Genomic DNA, 22,145 nt, shown 5'->3' with positions numbered 1-22,145 from the left:
ACTGATTTAGAAAATTTAAACATTGAAGAGGGGTGTACACACTGGCCGCGAGATGCACGTTGAGGAAACGCAGCAAAAGGTAAACAAGGCCAAAAAGGCGGATAAAAAGCAGCGGAGATGTCTTGCAATCATCAAAAATGACTGCGAGGTGTCTCCAAGCGATGAACCCACCACATACCTGGCGATTCTCAACGTGGGACTCAGCAATGGACTTACGGAGGAGTGTCTGCTAACGGAGGCTGCCGCGACCGGCGGAAAAGTCATTCAGGTGGTCATGTTGCCGGGCAAATCTTACTGTTTTTTGATCTGCGCAAGCTTGGAGGACTCACAGCACATATATGAGGGGATGCACAACATATCGACCATTGGACAACAGGGAGCTGTTGCCTACCTCAGCTATGTAAAGCAATTACCGGCTATTGCGGGGAAAAGTGAGTGGAACAAGCCTCTTCCCAGAGGCCTTCACGTAATTGAAGACTTTGTCACCGAAGAGGAGGAGTCAACGCTGTTGAGCGTCATTGGTGGGGATGGCAGAACCTCCGAAGTCACGGGAACTCTAAAGCATCGAAACGTCAAGCATTTTGGCTTTGAGTTTCTTTACGGTAGCAATAATGTGGATCCCTTCAAGCCTCTGGAGCAGTCAATACCATCGGCCTGTGATATTCTGTGGCCGCGACTAGATAGCTTCCCTTCCAACTGGGACTGGAGCTCTCCTGACCAGCTGACAGTGAATGAATACGAACCCGGTCATGGAATTCCTCCTCATGTGGACACACACAGTGCTTTCTTGGATCCCATTCTCTCGTTGTCCCTGCAATCCGATGTGGTAATGGATTTCCGACGAGGAGATGACCAGGTTCAAGTCAGACTTCCGCGCCGATCCTTGCTGATAATGTCGGGTGAAGCTCGCTACGACTGGACACATGGCATCAAACCAAAGCACATTGATGTGGTACCCAGTGCATCTGGCGGTTTGACCACTCAAGTCCGCGGCAAGAGAACTTCTTTGACTTTTCGACGTCTGCGAAAAGGTCCCTGCCACTGTTCGTACCCCGCGCTTTGCGACACACAGCAAACCAAGGTGCCACAGGAGTTGACTGCATCACTGGCTGCTCAGGCCGTCACTCTGGAGCAACAGAATGTCCACGAAGTGTACGATAAGATTGCGGATCACTTTAGCGAAACGCGACACACGCCGTGGCCACAAGTAGCTGAATTTCTGGACTCCTTTGAACCCCAATCTGTGGTGCTGGACATTGGTTGCGGCAATGGCAAGTATCTGGGCTGCAACCCGTTGCTCCTGGCCGTTGGTTGCGACAGAGCGCAAGGATTACTTGCTGTAGGTCGTCGAAAGGGACAAAATGTGTTTCGATGCGACTGTCTTATTGTGCCCGTCCGCTCGTCCAGCATCGATGGTTGCATCAGTATAGCGGTCATTCATCACCTGGCCACCAAGGAGCGTAGATTGGCCGCCTTGCAGGAGATGGCACGTGTTCTTCGACCTGGAGGGCGTGCTTTGGTTTACGTTTGGGCCAAGGATCAGCGAAAGAATGATAAGAAGTCGACTTATCTTCGGCAAAATAAGGCAGTGAATAAGGAGCGTACCACTGAGCAGCAGCAACGTCAGAGGCAACATCAGGAACTGGAGCAGCAGCTGTCCAATAATAACCCACTTCCTATTCACACTAATCGCACTGAGTTCCAGCAGCAAGACGTTCTGGTGCCATGGAAGACCAAGGATGAACAGAAGACCACGTATCTGCGATACTACCATGTCTTTGAGGAGCAGGAACTGGAAAACCTAGTGTCCCAGCTGCAAGAGGTACAATTAATCAAAAGCTACTACGACCAGGGCAATCATTGTGCGGTTTTTGAGAAAATATCCAAAAACTCTTTATGAAAAGATTACATTTATGTAATTCGTTTATTTGATTTCAAAAATACACATTCACACAGTTTTACTTTGGTTTTGTGTTAGCGAATTTAACGTAAACTAGAACTTAGTTAAGCTTACTGCTGACCCATCCAACTGATGATCTATTTATTGTAGCTTTGGACCATAAATTGACAATTCCTTAATAACAACGTTTGTGTTCCACTGAAGAGATTTTCAGTTGATGTAGGTACAAGTGCATGTGTATTTACATTTGTTGTATTTCATTCCTGAAACAAACTGGATAGCATAGATCTCAAGTGTCTAACGCGTACGTGGATAGATAAATTTCGAGTATCATAACTAAAATGTAAAGAGACTACCTAAAACAGTGAGCGGGAGCAAATGGGCTTGGTGCCATAGATTCCTAAAGTATCGTTCCTATATAAACTTCTATAAATCCATCAATAAGTTCGCCTAACACGATATATACTCATTTGTATAGGGTACGCGCTACAGAAACATCTACACGGAATACATGTAAGAGTCTGGTTTCAAAAACACTCAGAAGTCGTCCAGGGCACTTACTTTGCAAAAATCTCTACGTCTAATTAATAGTCATGTAATAGGATGCTTAAAGCTAATTATGTACTAGTTACAGTTTCAAACGTTTCGCTTTGGTCGTGGGTACAGTAGAGAATTTGATATGTTAGCATGTAACATTTGGACTATGTGATTTCATTGCCTTAAAGCTAAGAGCTAAGTGTATAGCAGGTGTCCGAATACCTCTGGAGCTACGAAGTAGAGCCCGGCATGAATCACACTGTTTTCCGGGTTTCTTCGAGGATCATATGAACTGAAACCCTGTTGATCCTGCAAGGCTCTTGGACGCACATTACAAACTTTACTGGGTGTATAAATATATATATGAATATATTTGGTAATCTATATAGATCGTGTGTATAACAGTGGTGGTGCCCAAGTGTTCTGTGTTCGTTTTGGCTATATGTATAGGAGAAGAATTAAAGAGAATCGATTTAATAGTTTCAACAGCTAGGTGAGTCTACGGACTAGGTTAAACCAGAAATTCATCATCGTCGTAATATTAAAGCCTGATAGTTTACTTGTTTGTTGTTAAAGCTGATTTATCAGTTAATAGGTATGCATACACACATACACAATAATCGACTTATAAAGTTCTACAGGTTACCATTGTTTTCGTTTATAATGTACATATGTGTATACGTCAGTCGTTGTTGAATATACAAAGCTTTCCTTGCCTGGTGATGACCACTGGTACAATATCCTTTATTCTATCCTATTACTACTTCTCGTCCTTGCACTGCCTTGTTAGCATTCTACGTTTTAAAGCCTCTCACCGAAACACTTATTTGAGCAGCTGGCACACTTTCTCCGTCTCAACTACCTCGTCTTAGATTATTCAAATAGGATTTGGATTGGGTACTCTGTCTGCGGCTTTGGGAATTCATAAGGACTATCAAGGGGCCAGGGTCCAGTTGCCTTCAGTGCGAGCTTAGATAAATGTTTCGGCTGCCATTTGTTACAAGCACTCGGCCAGCGGCGGCTTCTCAATGGGCGGCGAGGGACCGGAGACGGAAACCATTGGCACGGCACTTATCTTGGGCTTGACGATCTTCAGACCCAGGCTGCCAAGGTTCTTGGGGCTGCTGTGCGGCGACGAGGAGGCGGTCGAGGATCGCTGGTGCACCAGGACGCGCGGCTTGGCCTCGATGGCAATGCTGGGCGAGGATGAGGCCGAAACGCTGGCCGTGGCAGTGGCACTGGCCAGGAGCGGCACATGGACCAGCTCCTCCACCGTCTCCGCCGAGTCCTGCGATTCGTGTACCACGGCATCTGCATCGCTGTGGATGAGTGCCGCCGTGGACAGCGTATCGCCCTCATCATCCTGCATGTAAGGTGGTGGTGCCTCCAGCGAAATGCTGCCCACAATCATGTTGGCCGTGGTAATGGCCGCCGATCGCGCCAGCAGACTGCTCACGGCCGTGGGCGTCTGCTTGCCATCGTGGATGACCGGCAGCCGAAGCAGTTCGCCTCCAGCGCCGCCGCACTCCTTCAGCTCGATGTCGTTGCTGTCCTGCGAGAGGTGCTGCTGCTTGCAGGATTCATCGTCGGTGCGCCACGGCCGCAGGCTCTTCTGCAAATGGAAATCATTGGTTGGAGTTAATGAAAAGAGCTATACTCGTATTCATCAGTTCATTCTAACTCACCCTTCTTCCGTTATCCGTGATGTTCTCGGCGCTCTTGGCTTTCCGGCAGAGAACACTCTGGGATCCGTGGCGTCGGAGGAACTCTATGGAGTCGAAGCCTCGCCCCTCCGAGGACACGAAGATGGCCGAGTTGATTCGGCTGCGGGTGCAGCGCTCCGAAATGGAGGTCGAGTGCTCCTCGGCCAGCATGTGGATGTGCTGCAATGATAAGTAGGTTAGTAAGGATCTCCGCTGGGTGTTGCCGCATCCTCCGGCCAGTTGCTTACGCGGCTATTGCAGTGCAACGGTGGGTGGGCACATTCACTGCTGTCGAACTGCGTTCCGCAAAAGGAGCAGAGCAAGAGAGAGGGAAGAGAGATAGAAAGAGATAGAGAGGAGACGGTAGACGGACAGTTCCCAGGGGGATTCACACGCACAACACACATAAGCCCGCATCAAGGACCTCCCGCCACACTGGAGCAAGGACCAACAAGAACAGGAGCAAGCGACAAGCGATGGACAATCTACAGCCTGGCTACACACTACTGCAGTACAAGATACGAAGCCGGGACACAAGCGGATGCGGATTGCGATTTGTGATTTTGCTGTGAGAGAGAAGTGAGCGGGTGTAGGCCGTTTCCATCCAGTGGGGTTAGCGCTAGTCTGTACAAGGTGATTGATATTGATGGGTGAGTGGTGCGATTTGGTGCTCCGGTCTGCAATCTGAAGTGGAACTCGAACTCGAACTCGAAATCGAACAGGAACTCGAACTCCAGGCAAAACCATGTGAACGTGCTCCACAAGCTGCAAGTGCTGGGGGCTAGTGTTGGGAACATCCTGCTCTCTTTGGTGGACAAAGTCAGTGGCACTACCTTTGGCGAGGTAGCGAAAGTTACCCAATTTCTTCTCAGAACATAATAGCTTGGCCCAATAAGGTAGATAAAATGAGCAAACACAGGCCTTCATTAAAAACTTGAATGGAAAAGGTCAACAGTGCATATGAGTAATAACAGTTAGTAGCACTGTTAAAAAATATTTAAATTGTTATAATTCAAAAAGCTAAGTAAACAGCCCAGAAGAGTGTAAGAACCAATTTGCCAGATGTGAAAACTAATGTGTGCAATTAAGGTTGTCCCAAGTGACCTTTTCCTGTTCCCTCGCCAAAGGGAGCCACCTGTTTTGAGGTCGTTCCACCCAACACTAGCTGGCTGACTTACACTGGCCGGCTCGCTGTAGTTGCTGTGGTTGAGCACCGAGGATTCGGTGTGGATGGTGTCGCTGGCCACCATGCTGTGGTACTTCTGCAGCTGGAGCTGCATCGTTGACGAGCCTCGACTGTCGTGCGATCCCTCCCGGGATCGGTCCGCGCAGGAGTACTGCCTGCGGTACTGGCGTCTCCTTCGCCCAGCACTGGCGGATGGATTCGCATCCGTGATGGTACCCAGGTGGTGATCAGCGCATCCCAGCGCTCGAGGCGGCAACGGAGGCGGGCGAAAGTAGCTGGGATCGTAGCTGAATTGCCGCCTCCGCCACTGGTCGTACTGCCTATAGTGGCTGAACAGGCGGCGACGGCGCAGAATGAGCTGCTTCTTGGCCTCCAGCACCTCGTCCTCCTCGACGAAGGTGCGCTCCTGCGAATTCTTCAGGATGCCGCGCTGCTGGGCGAACTTGCGCTGCTTCATGGCACCAGCCGCCTGCAGTGGCAGTATGCGATGGACGGGCTCCTTGGCCCGCTGGAGCAGCTGCTGATCCTCCCTATCCTTGTCCGGAACATCTTCGCCCTCCACCTCGATGTTGTCGTCCCCGTTGGCCTCGCCTGCGTCCAGGCTGTCCACATTCTCCAGCACATTGGCGCCCACAATGGACTGATTATCGACGCTGGGTCCGCGCACATAGGTGTTCACCGGTGTGCCATGGCTATGGCCATGTCCGTGGCTGGACGCCGCGCTCACGGCCGCCGAGGAGGCTTCGCGGTGCGCTGGTTGCTAGCTCTCCACATCCGCCTTGTGCAGCAGTGCAAACTGGCAGCCGCAGTCGCGCTCCAGCTCCCTCCGCGGATACTGGAAGCAGCGGTCGAAGATACCACAGCCCTCGCACCGCGGCAAGCACTGTTTCGTCGGGGGGCAGGGCCAACCAATAACCAAAGATCGGAAGCGGGAACAGTAGGAGCGGCAAGAGCAGCAAGAGCGGGATCAGGAGCAGGAGCAAGATCAGCAGGCGAGAGCGAAGTGAAAGTAGGGAATGTTTCGTCAGTGAGATCTCGGGAAAGCGCCCACCTGAACAGCAAAGCTCAAAACCAAAACCGCTAAATGCATTTAGGATGCAGACGAACTTCTTCTTCAACTGAATAAAAGATTTCGATGTTTACGAGATAGTTTGTTGAGAATAATAGGTTTCATGTTTGATTTTATCCAATCCAAGAGTATTTTTAGCTATTAAAAATTAGCTATTTATTTAGTATTTCATTATATAAATTAGTATTTTTAGCTATTTTATTAAAATACTGTTGTATTTTAGCTTTAAATTTGTTCACTGGTTTAAGGTTTACTAATTTAATCACTAATTCTTGCGTGAGAAAAGTTCGTCCGCATATCTATGGAATGTGGATAGTACGAGTTATAAATTAGAAGTGCTCTCATATGCATAGCGCATCCTGAGCTCAATGAATCTAGGTGGAATCGCTAGTTGACATCGGCAAGCCGAAGAGCTCATACTCTTCAGAAACGTATCAAGTCAAATCCAGAGAGTATGCCCCAAAACTAGTGCCATAAGCCTACGGAAAAGAAAGCCAAATTAAATGCGAAATGCGCGTGCTACCTTGGCAAGCAAATCAAAAGAAGTAACAGTCGAAAAAGTAGCATTTCTACAGGAGAAAGGTGTAAGCACATTTCACTGATCAGTAAATCACTGATCAGAATCACCAACTTAATTTTGCATAGGCGGACCACTAAATTTATTCTTGGTAAGAAGTATTCAATTGATAGGAAAGCATTCTCAAAACAGTTCTGGAATACTTCGGTATCGGAAAATATTGAAAATGATTTTCAGTCTTTTGGTCAGGGTTGTGCACGGATTAAAAAGGAAATAGTGATTGTACTTTGTTCAAAAAGAGTCGAATATTTACTTAAATTGATGCATAGAAAAAGCGAGTAAAATGCAAAGATATTTTTGTTTGTTTCGTATATAAGTAATTGGAAGAATTTGTTATTTTTGAATACCTTGACAAAGAAATCGGGGTGTAGGTTCTAAAAATGAAGCATAACAAAAACGAAACAGAGATAAGTTCCTTCGCGAAAATCCAAACGCTCAGCGCTCCGAGTAATCCTAGAAACCCGCACAACCATCATCCCCACCTCCCCGTTCGGGATCGGCATTGGAATAGGAACGGGAACCCCCTCGGCGGAACTCACCTGGTGCGAGTGCTGTCCATTGCATCCGCTGGCGCTGCACACGCCCGTGCCCGGAACCTTCAGCTGCTCGTGCTTGTAGTCCGGCTGGTAGGGCAGCAGCATCCGGATCTTGCCCCACCGGTTGAAGAACAGGGCTATGGCTCCGGCCCAGACCATCAGCACGATCAGGACGATGCCGATCTCCACGCCGCGAATCTGCACAAGCAAAATAGCACAGAATCAAGTATTAAAACAACATGCCTACATTCATACTCTGAACTTGAGCTCATAATCCACTTATGGACAAAATTGCTTTTGAATTGAATGAACATAATTCAATTATCCGCATTGCTAATACGAATTGATTGGACATCATTGGTTCTCACCGTGGGCAGTTCCCTGGTTGTGCCATGGGTCAGGATGTTGGTGGCCGTGGAGGTCACGTCGTCGCCAAAGATGCTGCCATTATTGCTGCCATTACGACCGCCATTGCTGCCATTGCCGTAGATGCCCGGCGGAAAGTCCTGCTGTGAGGTGTTCTTGGGCAGATCTAGTATGGAAAGCGAGTGATTATAACCACGGTCGGAGAGCCAAAGCCGCTAGTTACTCACCCAGCGTCTTGAACTTGATCTGGCCGCGGCTGCGGTACTTCCTGCCCTGCCAGATGGCCGTCACAACGAGGGAGTACTGTGTGCTGGGCAGCAGGCGATCCAGGACAATGGCCTCGCTGCTGCCGGCGACGTCCTGTACAACCCTGTAACTTAAATTAATTCAATTACCACTCTCGAACGGCAGCTAAGGGGAGGTGTTTGTGAGCGGGGGGAGTGGAAAGTGGGTTGAGTGTGTGGGTGGTTCCAGGATTGTGCAATCGCAAGTGTGCGTGCATGTGTGTGTGTGTGTGTGTGTGTGTGTGTGCTAATTGAACAAACTTTCAGTCGTGAAATATGAGGCCGGCCCGTGTTGGTAATTACAGCATTGGCCAATATTTCACTTTGTCACTTGCTCGCAGAGCAGCTACCAAACATGTCCTAGATTTGCCAATTGAGCTCACATTACCCACCGCGCCCACCAAAGATCCTGCTCCCCGTGTTAAAGTGTCGCGCTGCCCACTGGGGCAATGGCGAAAGTGGCCCAGACTGTTGGCCTTTTGTGCACCGGCTTCCATTGCTGCGACTGTAGCAACTACAAGCGCCTGACAAATGATTCATTATTCATACGTGTAGCAAACGCAGCACCACCGCTCGCACGGCCATTCGGGCCACCCAATGGCCCCCAGTGGCCCCCGAGTCCAAACAGAAACAGAAACAGAAGTGCCCCATATTTCGCCAGCAGACGGAGCAAAAACACCGCCAAACAAGCAATCGTAAATGTTGGAAAAACAAAACACAGGTAAACAATGTCGGTTGGTCGCTCTAATGATGCCCTGTTTACGGCGGAATGCAGTTTATAAAAATACTCGAAATATCACAAAACCAAGTGCTTCTGCATTGCCGTTTTATGAATGCTCTTTAATGTTAGAGGTTTTTTAAAATATCGATTCGTTTATATATTTAGACCTATTTTGTCCCTTATTAGCATACACGATTATAATTGCTGATCTAATCAATATGCCCGTAAGCAAAAATAATGATTGTGTATAGCGCAAGCTCATTCAGTGAAAAGGTCAATAGATTCTTGTTACTTTCTCCTCGCCTTTTCGGAAAAATAAATCGGATTAAGTGAGCGATAAATATTCTCGCTAATTAGATGCGTATGTATGGGAAAATAGGCTTTAAGAGCAGAAAACAGATGACCTTTGAGTAACACTGCCAATTGATACGAATTAAGGACTTTCACGCCGCATTGTGAATTCACATCTGGCTGGTCCGCAAAAACTGCTCTCGATTTCCCGCGCTGGCGGCTAAATAATTGATTAGCCACATGTGTCGCATCCATTTGCATACAGCCAATAGACCCGTCGGGCCGCAGGGCAACTGGAATTGGGCCGACTTGGGCAAACAGCGGCCATCCCATCCGAAACGATCCTATTCCAACCCATCCTGTCTCCTGTCTGCCACATGTGGCAGCAGCAGGCGCTTCTAAAGTTTCGCCGCTAAAGTTTTCATTATTGTGTGGCGGCGACGCTGAAGGGAAATCAAATTTAAGCTCCCCCTTCTCTGACTGCTTGGCATTAAATTCGCCGAGGAAGCCGCTTATTATACACAATTGAAGCACACGGCATGGCTCCAGTTTTACTGGCATTTTTCTGGGTGGATCCCTTGGCCTTTTGGCTGGCCAGCAGAAATGCAAGCGAATTTCCAACCGAAAAGGAAATAGGAAGGAAGGAAGTTTCTAATTTTCTCGTCGGTTTTCCCTTCCCCCTTTACGGCCTGATTGCGGGCTCTGAAATTCATTTGATATTCAGAAATATGGCTGGATATGCACTTCGGCCGGCTTTTCCTTTTTTTAATGTCCCCTTTTGTGAGCGGTATCCGGTTCATTCCGGCTTGATAAATAAACAATTAGCTTACAGGACGGCCGAACAACTTTCGCATTCGTTACTCAAACTTCGCAGTATGCATACAATATGTCACACAAAATATACAAATGTGTACTCGCACGAAGGGCAACAGGGCTTTCTGTTGTTATTTAATAACTTATAGCGTTCATGGGGCTGGTTTAGAAAAAAAATATGTGTTTCCTCGAATGGAAGCAACCATTTTTGGCTTGGCTTTGTGACAATCGTACTGCACCTTTGCATGAACTTAAAAATTCAATTAAAAATACGCATACGCCCCTTTGGCCGGGGCCATCAATGTTCAATGAAGGCTTTTCGGGGCAGGATAGATAACTTCCAAGGAATAATCGACCGCAAGCACTCGAGTTCTCGAGTTCTCGAGTTCCTTGGCAACAGCACAAAGCCAGCTTATTTGGCTATACATGTCAAATACAAATCAGGTTTAGATTATGTGGGCACAAAGCTTTTGTCTCCATTTCCTGTTACTGCGGCCTGTGCACTTTTATGGCTTATAATGGAAAATTTATGTCGTCATCGCAGCTGGAAGCGCACTCAAATCTCATCCGCTTAGCCATTACACAGCAACTATAGCTACACGAGTATATCTACAAATGTGCACACTCCAGAGGGGCCTTGGCATTTCAATTTCAATTTTAATAATGTCAAATTGGCTCTAAAAACACCGATAAGAATGGTGAATAAAATCCAGCACACGGCTATTGATCGGGACTTTCCATTTATTCCGCCTTTGTCCTGCACATGTCCTGCCCCGCCCCTCTTACCCCTCCTCCGCTGGGACAGTAATTGTTATTAATTATTATTGTTATTGATGGTGCTTGACATGCTTGGACGTATTGAACTCCAACCCCCTACATGAGGCACTCAGTGTTCGTCAAGAATTTCATAAATCCACTTAGTAATTTGGAGCATGCATGCTACACTGGCAGAAAATATATCTACTCTTACAATAAAGTTCCATGTAGTTCGTAGACATAGCAGACAATCTCTCCCTTTTTAGGTATTTCACTTAAAGTTTATTTATTTAAGCTACTTGTTAAGTGCTACCTACATTTACAGTCAAGATCCGCTATTATTGAATTATTTGTAATTATTCGCATTTAATAAATTATCAACATAAGTAGGCCCAGCGATTTCGATTTTCTCGCAGTGCACGAACCAGTGCATATCGATGTATGGGTATCTGTTGTGTACCTGTCGGAAATGTCTAGGACAATAGTCCATTTCACTTGGGGGCTCGAGCCCAAGGCGAAGCCCAAGCTAATGCCAAAGCCAAAGGCAAAGGCAAAGGCAAGGCAAAGCTCGAGCCGACTCACCGACTCACAACGTGTCTATGTACAAATCATACATTATTCAGGGACACAATTTACTCGAAAAACGGCAGGAAGATAGAGCAGAGTGAAGCCACCGCCAACCACCCGCCATAATGACTGGCAGGCGGAAGTATGTAATACTCGTACAACAAAAATCGATAGGAAAGTAACACAAAAATTAAAAACAAACTGACTAATAAATAATGACCGAACGAACGAAGCCACTACCAAAAAAACACAGACCACCACTAGGGGGTCTAAGTTTTGTAATAAAATTTTTGACATAGGCGTGAACTTTATAGAACAACGGGCCAAAACGACTGCTCTCAGTGCTGGAATGGCGGGCAGTAAAAGACAAAACACGCTCATGCAGCCAAAAGCCAAAGGAAAAGGCCAACACTCACACACACACGCACGCAAGGCGGGCCATTAAATTGAAAAACACCTTGGCCAAAACGGTCGACTTCGGACTGCAGTCGAAAGGCACAGAAGCACAGAAGCACAAAAGCCGAGCACTTAACTTATTACACGGACGGCATTCCGTGGCAGCGAACGGGCTAAAATGCCCGGTCCAAGCCGAGCTGCCACTTGGAACCCGACTTGGCCAACACAGAGCGGAAGTGCTTAGTTTGTTGGCGAAATATGCAAGCTATTCGCAACATCGCACTGCCATCAGTGCACGGCGAAAAGTAAACGCTCACAAAGATTCTTGCAGATTAGAAATTAATGTTAAATAATTTACAAAACTGATTTACAAAATCTTAGATATCTCAAATCCTTGGAGTGGAATCGAAGCGAAAATATATTAACCAATATTTTAGTCAGTTTCAAAGTGAAAAGACATATAAATGCTCTTCTATTTCGAAGTATAGATATAACTGATATTTTTACAAGAATTGCAACCGAGTATGATCTATCTATTGATCATGTTATTATGTAATCTTGCGGCTGGATTAACCAATTAGGTGGTGGGTGATATTTTCTTCCAGTGCAGGGGATAGTTGCTGCCCTTCCGGTTGCCACGCAGCAAACACGGCGATGAGCAAACGGCAATCAGCGAGAAGGGACGTGTGGAGGTGGCAATGCAGATGGGAATGCAAAACGCTGGGATGGTAGATGGTAAATGGTAAATGGCAAATGCTGAATTGCTGGCAAGTCAGCTGCAGCTGGGCTGCATTATTCGGTAAATCATCAGGAAAATTGCCAAGGGAGTTATCTGAAACCGGCGCGGTCGCAAAGTCCCTGACATGTGTGTGCACTTGAGCTCGCTGCTCATGAATATGGGTATCGCTGCAAAGCCATCGGCTACACAGGCCATACACAGCATAAGCTGGCAAACTTGGCCAACTCGAACTTTTCCCAGCTCAAGTTTCTCGAAAATCGAAGCTAATTGAGTGCCAATAAAGTTCAGCGTTCTTAAACTGACAGCCACCTATTAAAACTGGCATTTTTCACACGCGTAGAAGCTTTAAGTTCCACTGGTAGACTTCTTTAATTAACTATATTTCAGTTTCCAAGTCCTTGCTTCATTTAATTGGACGTATTAAGCAGAAACTAAACTTCTCGAGTTTGACTTGTGCATGACTTAATATAAAAAGGGTATACATATAAATGTCGAGAGACGAAATTATGTGTTTGCTAAGCACTCAAGTTGATTTTGCTTTGATAAATTGTTCAGAAAATTTGTTAAACTACAATATAATTCGTATGACAATAAAACTCAGGAAAAGTTTATCTCCTAAATCGTTATCTTAGTTAGTTTCCTAGGCTTAAAAAAGCTGAGGAGAATGGGGCATAATTGGAATTTTTATGAGCCAGCTGGTTGTTCAGACTAAGGAAATTGAGTTGTAATTCCCTAGAAGTTGGCCAGCCATTGTGTACGAAACTCGCACTTTTGCCTTTTGTTTTAAATAACTTGACTACAAATACACGGCGCTTTTGTTTTTCTTTTGGCCTGCACTCGCGGTCAATTTTGCCCCAAGTCTCCCATTTTCATGGGGCCATTCCCACCCATTCCCCCCATTCCCTTGGTTTACTTTAACTTGGCCCGTTATTTAGCTCATGGCCAAGCAAACACACTTACACACACACTGACGGACCGGGCTCTTGACTGACCGCTGCCACGCCCCTCCGCCCACTGACGCCCCCAACCCCAATACCCCATCCCCCCACAGAGCCCCATACCTCACTCCATGGGCCTTCATTTGCAGGCAGAGTTATTCTTTTGTCCACTTTAGTCTGCATAAATGCAATTGCAGTTGCCTTACACGGAGAGAAAATGGGAGGGACTTACTTATTCTTGCTCCCAAATGCTGAATGTATTTATAGTGAAAGCCCAGTCTAAGAGAAGTATTTACCGGAAATTAAAGAACATAAGTAGCTTTTTGCAAAGTGCATTACTAAACAGCATGTACTTGTATACTATTTACATGAATCATATCAGTTAACAATATATTGGCTAGGCTAAATGCTTTTGGCCGTGCAGGCGGAACCCGTCGGAACCTCAAAGCCGCTTTAAGCCCGTCAGCCGAATGGTAAGTGAGTGTGCTCTGCCGTCATTTGGACAGTCAAGTGGCCCGGCGGATTGAGTTTTAGCTTTGTTAGTGGTACCTACCTGTCGTCCGTGGGCTTGTACGTCACGATGTACTTCTCGATGGGATGTGCCTTCAGATCGATTTGCGTCTGCCACGACACTCGGACCGCCGTGGGCGTGAGGAACGTAACGGTTATGTTCTCCGGCGTGGCCGGAATGGTGCCTATTATAGGGATAATTGCTTGTTATTATGCCATTATTGTACTGTAAATGCCCCAGCTACGCATATACTCGTACATAGTGGTTCACAGGCACTAGCCAAGTTTATGCGTCTGTGGGATTTACGGGATTTGGTTTGAGCCATATCGTAAAGACGTCTGCCCTTAAGTTGTGTCATAAAATTAGGAGCTTTGCGCATGTTCTTCACCTTATCTCTTGGCCCTCAGAGCAGATTACCAAGGATTCGAGCTGTCAATCATTTATCAATTGACCATTCGGGGTCTCTTGCTATTTCTTGTACTTTTCAAATTGATTTAGTATGTTGATTTAGTATTGAGTATTATATGGTCGTTTGAAAACACGCAGCATTCTAAGCGAAATACATTAATTTAAAATAAGCTGGGGAAAACCCAATAATGTATTAAATGGATAAAATTTCTAATTTATTTAGAAGCTTAAACAAAACTATAAATCTCAAAACTGATAAGGTTATGTTAATGTGCGCATTTATTTGGCGCGCCTTTTGAGGTTAATTCTAAATTCCAAATGCAGCTTGGGTAAATGTATTCATACCCGTTACTCGTGGAGTAAAGGGGTATACTAGATTCGTTGAGAAGTATGTAACAGGCGCAGCGCAAGTTTGCTGACACGCCCACTCCTATGCCCACAAACCGCCCAAAACTGGCACGGCCATACTTTTGAAAAATGATGTGGTATTTTTTCACTTTTTTATATATCCTAAGTTATAAATTATTTAAGTTTATTTTTCATTTTATTTTTTGTTCCCTATATTTCTACCTATATTCCAGAAAATGTTGAAATTTCTCGTTTGCTCTTGCTGAGTAAAGGGTATCTGATAGTCGGGGAACTCGACTATAGCATTCTATGTTGTTTAAATTTGAATCCATGTTTGTATAAAAAAGTGTAGCAAAAGCTGAAGACTGCCCATTAGGCGGATTTCAATAGACAAACAAGTAATAGAGAACATTTCCACAAAAATTTAGTCTGGCCTGAGCTGAATTTCTTTCTATACGTTGCTGCATATCTAAGACAGTAAATACGGAGTATTTGGATTGGTAGACATAGCTAAATATAAACCCAAGTTGAACTGGCCGACCCTGGTGAAAAGTCGTCTAAAAGTCGTTCGGAAAACGAATAATCGCTGATGGAGCACTATTCTGAGCCCAAGCAAAGGGTGTTGTTGGTGTCAACAGCTTGAGCTGCTTAGGGTTAAGGTATCGCAGGACACGACATTGTTGCTCCGCATTATTACGACTTCTTTGGGAGGATTTAGGACCCTAAATTCTGGGACTTGGGATCTGCTTTTCGTACTTACCCGCTAGGCAAGCGTTAACAAACAGCACAGCTATGAGCACAAACATGCTTTCGAATGAATCCGGCTTGCTTTTGTTGGAGGGCGCTTTGTTTTTCTTGCTTGGCTGCTTTTCCTGCTCAGTTGGGGCTTTCCCTATTTTCTCTGTGGGCGGTTTACCTCCTTGCTACGGTTTCCGCTTGGCTAATTCGTTGTTGCAGTTTCGGGTGTTGCCCATAAAATAGTTGCGCTCCCAGTTTCTTGGGGTTTATTTTTAAAATAATCTAACTAAACTTAAAATCAGTCTTGCTTTTTGTCCAGCACTTCCTTTTTTTTGTTTTGTGATGCCTTCAATCGAGTTTCAAATTTTCTATTGTGCAGCTGCAGCGCGTCCGTTTCCTGCTAATTGACTTTGTCAATGACATTTGCATGAAAAGTTTTCCCGTGTATTTATGTCCTTGTGAGGGGGGATTGGGTGAATTTATGCGTGTATATTTTTATAACACATTTTTATGGGGCTCCGTGTGCGTCCGTCTCTCCGGTGTCTCCGGTTTGAATCGTCATCGAATCGAATCGAATCGCATTTGATGAACGTTCCGATAGTGTGCTATATTATTTAGTTGGGGATCTGGAGGGGCGGGGGCACTGGGAGTGGGGTGAGTGGGGATATAGCAGCAGTTTTTCCGTTTCGTGCTCGCCTCTGTTCAACTGGGGAATTATTCACATTGCGTTCGCTTTTGTTTTTATTCTTTTTATTTTTTTTTTTTATTTTGCTTCTGCTTCTGCGGCTTGTGTTATTATTCCTTGCTGTTCATTGCTTTTTGGTGTTGCTGCTGCTCGGCTTTATAAAAATCAATAAAAAGCGACTTTTTGTCTGACAGCCGTTGATTTGGATGGCAACCTAAGTGAGTTTTTGTTCCGCTTCCGATTGTGTTTCTATTGAGGTTTCAATTTGGGCTAGGGTTTGGGTTTGGGTTTTGTGGTCTGGGTTTTTCAGCTCTGTTGCTTTCGGGCCAACAAAGGGTGTGATTTTCAGCCCCTACTACAGCACATATATATATTTACGAAATGAATTTGGAGAGAAAAGGCCCTAAAAGCGACCACCTGTCGTCGCCTATCGCTGTGGTCCTTTTGTAAATTCTGCGGTTTCCTGCTGTCGATTTTATTTAGTCCGATACACTTTGTATTTTGTTAACAATTCTGGCATAATTGCCAAAGCACTTGGCACGCATTTTCTGCGACCTGTGATTTTTCTGATTCAATTTTGGCGATTTCCTCTGGCAATTTTCCTCTGCGCTGTTTTCGGCTTGCGGTTAATTATGGCCCGATGTTTTTGGATGAGGAGGCTGCAATAAATCAGAATGGCATTAATGGCTTGCGGCAAAATATGCGCATATATTTGTGCAAAAACTATATTACTAACAGTGTGTGTGTGTGTGTTTTTCTGTGCAACATTTACATTAATTATAATGAGCTGTGTTCTCAACTCAATCACAATTAAGCGAACACGACTCATTCGTTATTCATTGCCAGATCGAAGCAAAGAAAACAGAAACGAAAGGCAATTACATTATGTGCTGCATACTTTTTGGGGCTCTGCCTTCGAAGTTCGAATTTAATTGGCATTGCGCATACGCCACGTGGACAACCTTAGCTCGGCAATACACACCCAAACTAACCCCACACACACAGGGCACACACGCATACCTAATGTGCTATAAATAATCCCACATTCAATCCATGTTTCATCTGCATCGGACAATTCAATTTCGGGATTGCCCCGATCATGCGTGAGTTTTGTGGAAAATTTCGCTTTGTGTTTTCAGATTTTCGATTAGCATGCACGGCTGGAAACTATGTGGTCAACATGTGCGGTCTGTGTTTTAGCTTTTGCTATTCGCTTTTTTAGATTTTTACCCCGCAACCTGTTGATGAAGTAAATTGTTTAACTCGTTTATTGGCATCGCTTACTCTGATTTGGCGCTTCTCACGAAAGTAAACTAAAAACATGTTCTATTTCCTTTCAATGTCAGTCTAAAGAAATAACGAAACCCAACGGACTTTTACCCATTTCACTGGCTCGAAAAACCAATTGGGAGAACTGCCATCAAAAGTCTATAAAAAAGGGACCGATGTTTTATAGCCAATATTGAAGAGAAAAAGTCCTGATGGGACCTGCAATTCATGTTGGCTACAAATCGCGTCTATTATTTTAAACGTTTAAAGTGTGGGCAAATAGGCGACATAAAGTTGAACGCATTTGGATTTATTAAATGTCATGTGTAAGCCAACAAAAAGTACAGCACTTAATAAAAGTCGTTAAAACTTGATTTGCCTTAGCATTATGCCCGCGAGTATTAGTTTAAGTGAGCGATAATCTTTTAATACATCAAATTGCTGTCGAGTGTCATTCAACTTTTCGCCATATCTCAGAAAAATGACTGTTTGCACTTAAGTAAATAACTCTAGTTAGCAGCTGTCATTGTCCAAGGATAATTGGGATTACTCTCGCTGACTGGACACTCTTATCTTTCGGCCAGATACCGACCACGCCCACCGCTTTCACTTACGCCCCTTGACCAGCGACGGACAACCGCTCGATACTCATTAAATTTATGCATTTATGTCTCATTTTTGTCGGTCGAGAGACCCTTAAAAGTTTTATGAACTTTTGGCATACACTTTGGCATGCTTGAGGCTTTCGGGACAAGATAGCTACAGCCATGAGAGAATGTGTAATGAGTGAGTGCACACGCTTTGCAATTTAAATGATAATTTTTAAACTCAAAACGAAGTAAATAAGGAATAAAACTTAAAAATTCAAAAAGGGGATTGTTTCGTTTGGGGGAAATGGAAAATCGGGGATCCGGCAAACAGACGTGCAAATACGGATATGACAGCTTTTTGAATAGGAAATTAAATTTACAAAATTCCGAAGAAAAGAATTTCATTAAGGCGTTGAAAGAAAACCAAGCAGGACGACGTGACAACTGCTTGAATATTAAAATGAAGTTCATGGGATATATGACTGCTGAAGTATTGCAAAGGGTGTGCAAATACCAAATTAAATTTGCATGTTGCCATTCATAATTTAAATAATAACATATGAAGCGATTATGAAGCTGGAAAATGTAGCTCCCAACCATAGCTACATATGTGCACATGTGTGGTTTAACCATTAAGAATGGAGAGATATGTGAAACTGTGTTGGCGCGGTAGAGCGCAAATTCGAAATTAAATTTAAAAATTCAAAGAAAATGTTGCTAATTGAACGGGGGAATAATAAAACAGAGCCCCAAAGAGCTGACGCATAGTCGGTGGGCAGACAGGTGGAGGTGGGTGGGAAAACGGGTTGCCTGGCGCTGGAATTCTGTGAAAATTGGGGAGCGAGTGCATGCATTCCCGCAGTGGAAAATAAGTAGGTGAAAGCAGTTATCGTTAAACGAAAATGGCGGCTAGTACGCGCTGTCGCTTTCGGTTTCGCTGTCGCCAACGCTCTTAATTATAACGACGTTACATGCACAAAGCCACGCTCTCTCTCACACACACACACACGAAAGCAAACAAACTCATACACGTTGATAATTTTCTGGTTTTTTATTGCATACTCCGCGGCGCAGGGACTCCTTTGGCATTTGGCGCGTCTGTTTGGCTTAGCTGCCAACTGGCGGACTCAGGATTGTCAGCCGGGCAGACAATAAATCAATCAGCTGTGCCAACATCCAATTCCTGCGCAGACAATGCTCCAATGCTCCAATGCCCCCGCGCCATATATTCCCAGCCCGGCATATTGGTAGTCGCGTGTGGCGCGGTGTGTGAGCGCTATTAACAAAAAGGTCAACTTGGCCGCTACAATTGAAGCCCGAAAGCCGAGAGGCACAGCCAAAAGGAAAGGAATGGATAGGAAAGGAAGGGCGGGGCGGGGCGGGGAAGGGAAAGGGCTGGGGGAAATGGGAAATACCGGGCAAAGGCTTGTGTGTGCTGCGCTCCAGCTTTTACACCGGTGCACACTGCTCAAAAGTCAACATTTGACCTGGAACTAATGACTAAGCTGGCAAGCCAACATGACGGATGAGCAATAATGCCAGTCAAAGTGCCACATAAAGCCTATCTGTGTGTGTCTCAGCAACTGCAATTTCACATGAGTTCATATTTTCAAGCTGTTTTAAGTGTATTCAGAGTATAATTTTAAATTAATACTTTAAATTGGAAAGTGAGCTGAATTTTTAAATCAACCAATCATTAGCCACCATTTTAGCGCTCAAGCAAAGTAGAGTATTGTGGTGCACTGTGGAAAATCGGAAATTTTTCACAGTGCAGAGTGTATATTTGAACAAGTGCGAGCACTGGTGTGTGTAAGTGAAACGTTTTCGAGTGAAAGAGAGGAAGAAAGAAGGGGCGGGCGCATGCTATTATGTCCTGGCTGTAAAACAAAAAACGAAAGGCTAGAGAAAATAAGGGAAAACACTTGACTCCAATTTCGGCGAGATTTTCCACAGCTATGCTGGGAGCAGAGGATGGAGGAAACTCGCTGATGAAAGGAGCGGGTGAAGTCAGGGAAACAGGCTGCCAAGGATGATGATAAAAAATTAAGCGCGTGATGGGAGGCTAAAGTGGGCTTTAATTGAGTACTACTTTCAGCTTAAAGCTCGCGAGCATAAAAGAGATGATAAAAAAATAATTGTAGCCATGAAAGTCGAAAATGGAAAATTTTCTCATTCTCTACGGGATTTTTCTTGTTCTGCAATTCGCAGTTGAGTGTGGCAATTTTGAAAACAAAGTTGAAAAACAAAGAAAAACATAAAAAAATAATTAAGAAATACATTGGAAAAAAGGAAGTTTCATTAAAAAAAACTAACTAACTAAACCATCGAATCAAATGGCTAAATTATCTATACACATATTATTTCAAAATGTGATCATGTTGGGAATGAATTTTTGATTGGACTCAAGTATTTATTAGATACTCAAAATTATAGCTTTCGATGTGCACACTTCAGCTTATTATGATGTATGTACGTACTTCAGACTTTTTGATAGATTTCTTCATGCTGTGTTCATTAATGCGTAAACTCATGCTTTACAATGAAATTTTGTTTATTTACAGATCGCTAATGAGCACAAGCAACTTTCCGCGATGAAGAAATTTCCATTTTTAATCGGTCAAACTTTGCGGCATTTTGCTACACAAATACAGGGAGCGAGTCGTGTTAATATATATATATATATATAGAATCGGTGCATATATCTAGATGTACTGCCACATGGTGGAGCAATGCACGCAATGCGGCGACTGTGGTTGCGACGGATTTAAATTTAAACGAACATTTACGTTTTCCGGGCATTTTGCCGCCGATCCGATTTTCATTTGACCTGTTCTAGTTGCGGTGAATGTGCGGATATCGGCATACATACATATATGCACATATATATGCATATGTGTATGTTTGTGGCCCGTGGGATTCTTTGTGGAAAACGATTTGTTTATAATAACGTACTACGTGCGACTCGCTACGGTTCGAACGGCCAAACAGAACGGGGGAAATTGAGAAATGAAATAGATTTACAGCAGTGCAAGGGCGAGGTATTAACCCACACACAAAAATTCAAAAACACCCAGGTTAATTGTGAATTCGCTGCTTGTTTTCGCAAAACAAACGAAACAGGAGCATTAAAATTACTTTTTAATTGCCACAGCTGTGCTGCTTTTCAGGTTGAGTTGCTGGCTGACAGAGTCCATTAGGCCATTTTCCATTCCATTTCATTTGCGTTTTCATCGCACATTTCCCTCGCCTCTCCGTTTCTGATTTTCGCAATTTAATTGGCTTAAAATTCAGTCGCCTTCTTGAGAAGAACCGCAAAGGACTCAGGACTCAGTTCTCACTGTTAATTGAGCGACTGTCACAAAATCACAAACACACCTACTTACGTATGTACACAGAAAAGAAAGTCGGAGATCCCATGGCTTTCGCATTTGTAAGAACTGGGGTACGAAGTTATTTTTAAGCCCAAGCATTGATAATTTCACAATAGTTTTCTAATTATTTGGGAAAAACGTGAAAAGCACTCAAGTCGTAAAGCGATAGAAAATAATAAAAGTGCTGTAAGGCATTTTAATGGCCTGTCTAGATCAATGATATTATTAATTACAATGTAACTTTGAGTGTAAGCTAGTTTAACTATCTGTTACATATAAAAGGGATAGATACATTTATAAGAGTGTGCAAATTCTTTTCCAGTGGACAAACAAAAGTTTTAACGGCTCGCGGCACGCTTGAAATCTGCAAAGCACACACAATCCAGCCCTCAACGGCTGTGTACACTGTCACACAATTTGCAAGTTCGTTTTTTATTTACTTTTTGCCGTCGGACTCTGGTTAACCGGCTCAGCCACCTGCTAGTGACACGCCTCTCCGGCTCGCCGCCTCCTCCCTGCGGGTCGCGCGCCTGGATTGTGAATCGGATGTGGATGTGGATGCGGATGAGGATGAGGATTCGGAATCCCAGTCCCAGTCCCTGGCCCGATCCCTACTCGCAATCAGAGGCGCAAGGAGAGGCGTGCATCCATCCACTGATAACGGCGAAAACAAACACTTCACTGCGCTCAGTTCTCAGTTCTCAGTTGACTGTTGTCTGCACTCGGTTCTCTGCCCGATTAACTGTGCTTTGGAGCCACTGCCTTTCGCTTTCACTTTCGTTTCCGGTTTCCGTTGCTCGTTGTGCTGCGGCCGACGCGAAAACTACTACTGAAATGGACAACGGA

At 44.7% G+C, this 22,145-nt stretch overlaps 2 protein-coding genes across 5 annotated transcripts; one reads left to right on the top strand and one right to left on the bottom strand.

Annotated features, from left to right (window-relative positions):
- Positions 1 to 14: 14 nt before the first annotated feature.
- LOC6546676 (alkylated DNA repair protein alkB homolog 8) lies at positions 15 to 1,961 on the top strand. The gene has a single exon (XM_001974467.3). It carries the CDS (start codon positions 53 to 55, stop codon positions 1,898 to 1,900), a length of 1,848 nt encoding a protein of 615 aa, XP_001974503.1. The 5' UTR covers positions 15 to 52; the 3' UTR covers positions 1,901 to 1,961.
- On the bottom strand, positions 1,906 to 22,130 carry LOC6546677. Of its 4 annotated transcripts, XM_026981207.1 has the most exons (10): positions 21,740 to 22,130; positions 15,407 to 16,728; positions 13,933 to 14,074; positions 8,102 to 8,244; positions 7,877 to 8,040; positions 7,512 to 7,706; positions 7,155 to 7,197; positions 5,319 to 6,046; positions 4,123 to 4,320; positions 1,906 to 4,049 (listed from the first exon to the last, which is right to left on the bottom strand). In XM_026981207.1, the coding sequence occupies exons 2-10, from the start codon at positions 15,450 to 15,452 to the stop codon at positions 3,435 to 3,437; spliced, it is 2,274 nt and encodes a 757-aa protein (XP_026837008.1). In that variant the 5' UTR covers positions 15,453 to 16,728; positions 21,740 to 22,130; the 3' UTR covers positions 1,906 to 3,434. The 4 variants fall into 4 exon arrangements, with proteins under 4 accessions (XP_026837008.1, XP_026837005.1, XP_026837006.1 ...); XM_026981204.1 differs by lacking the exons at positions 5,319 to 6,046; positions 7,155 to 7,197 and having other exon boundaries at positions 8,102 to 8,250; XM_026981205.1 differs by lacking the exons at positions 5,319 to 6,046; positions 7,155 to 7,197.
- Between the last annotated feature and the right edge of the window lie 15 nt (positions 22,131 to 22,145).

The sequence above is a fragment of the Drosophila erecta genome, unplaced genomic scaffold (assembly GCF_003286155.1).
Source record: "Drosophila erecta strain 14021-0224.00,06,07 unplaced genomic scaffold, DereRS2 tig00000092-arrow-pilon, whole genome shotgun sequence".
Taxonomy (NCBI): domain Eukaryota; kingdom Metazoa; phylum Arthropoda; class Insecta; order Diptera; family Drosophilidae; genus Drosophila; species Drosophila erecta.
The sequence above is the reverse complement of the archived record's forward strand: the minus strand, read 5'-3'. Positions and strand labels throughout refer to the sequence as shown.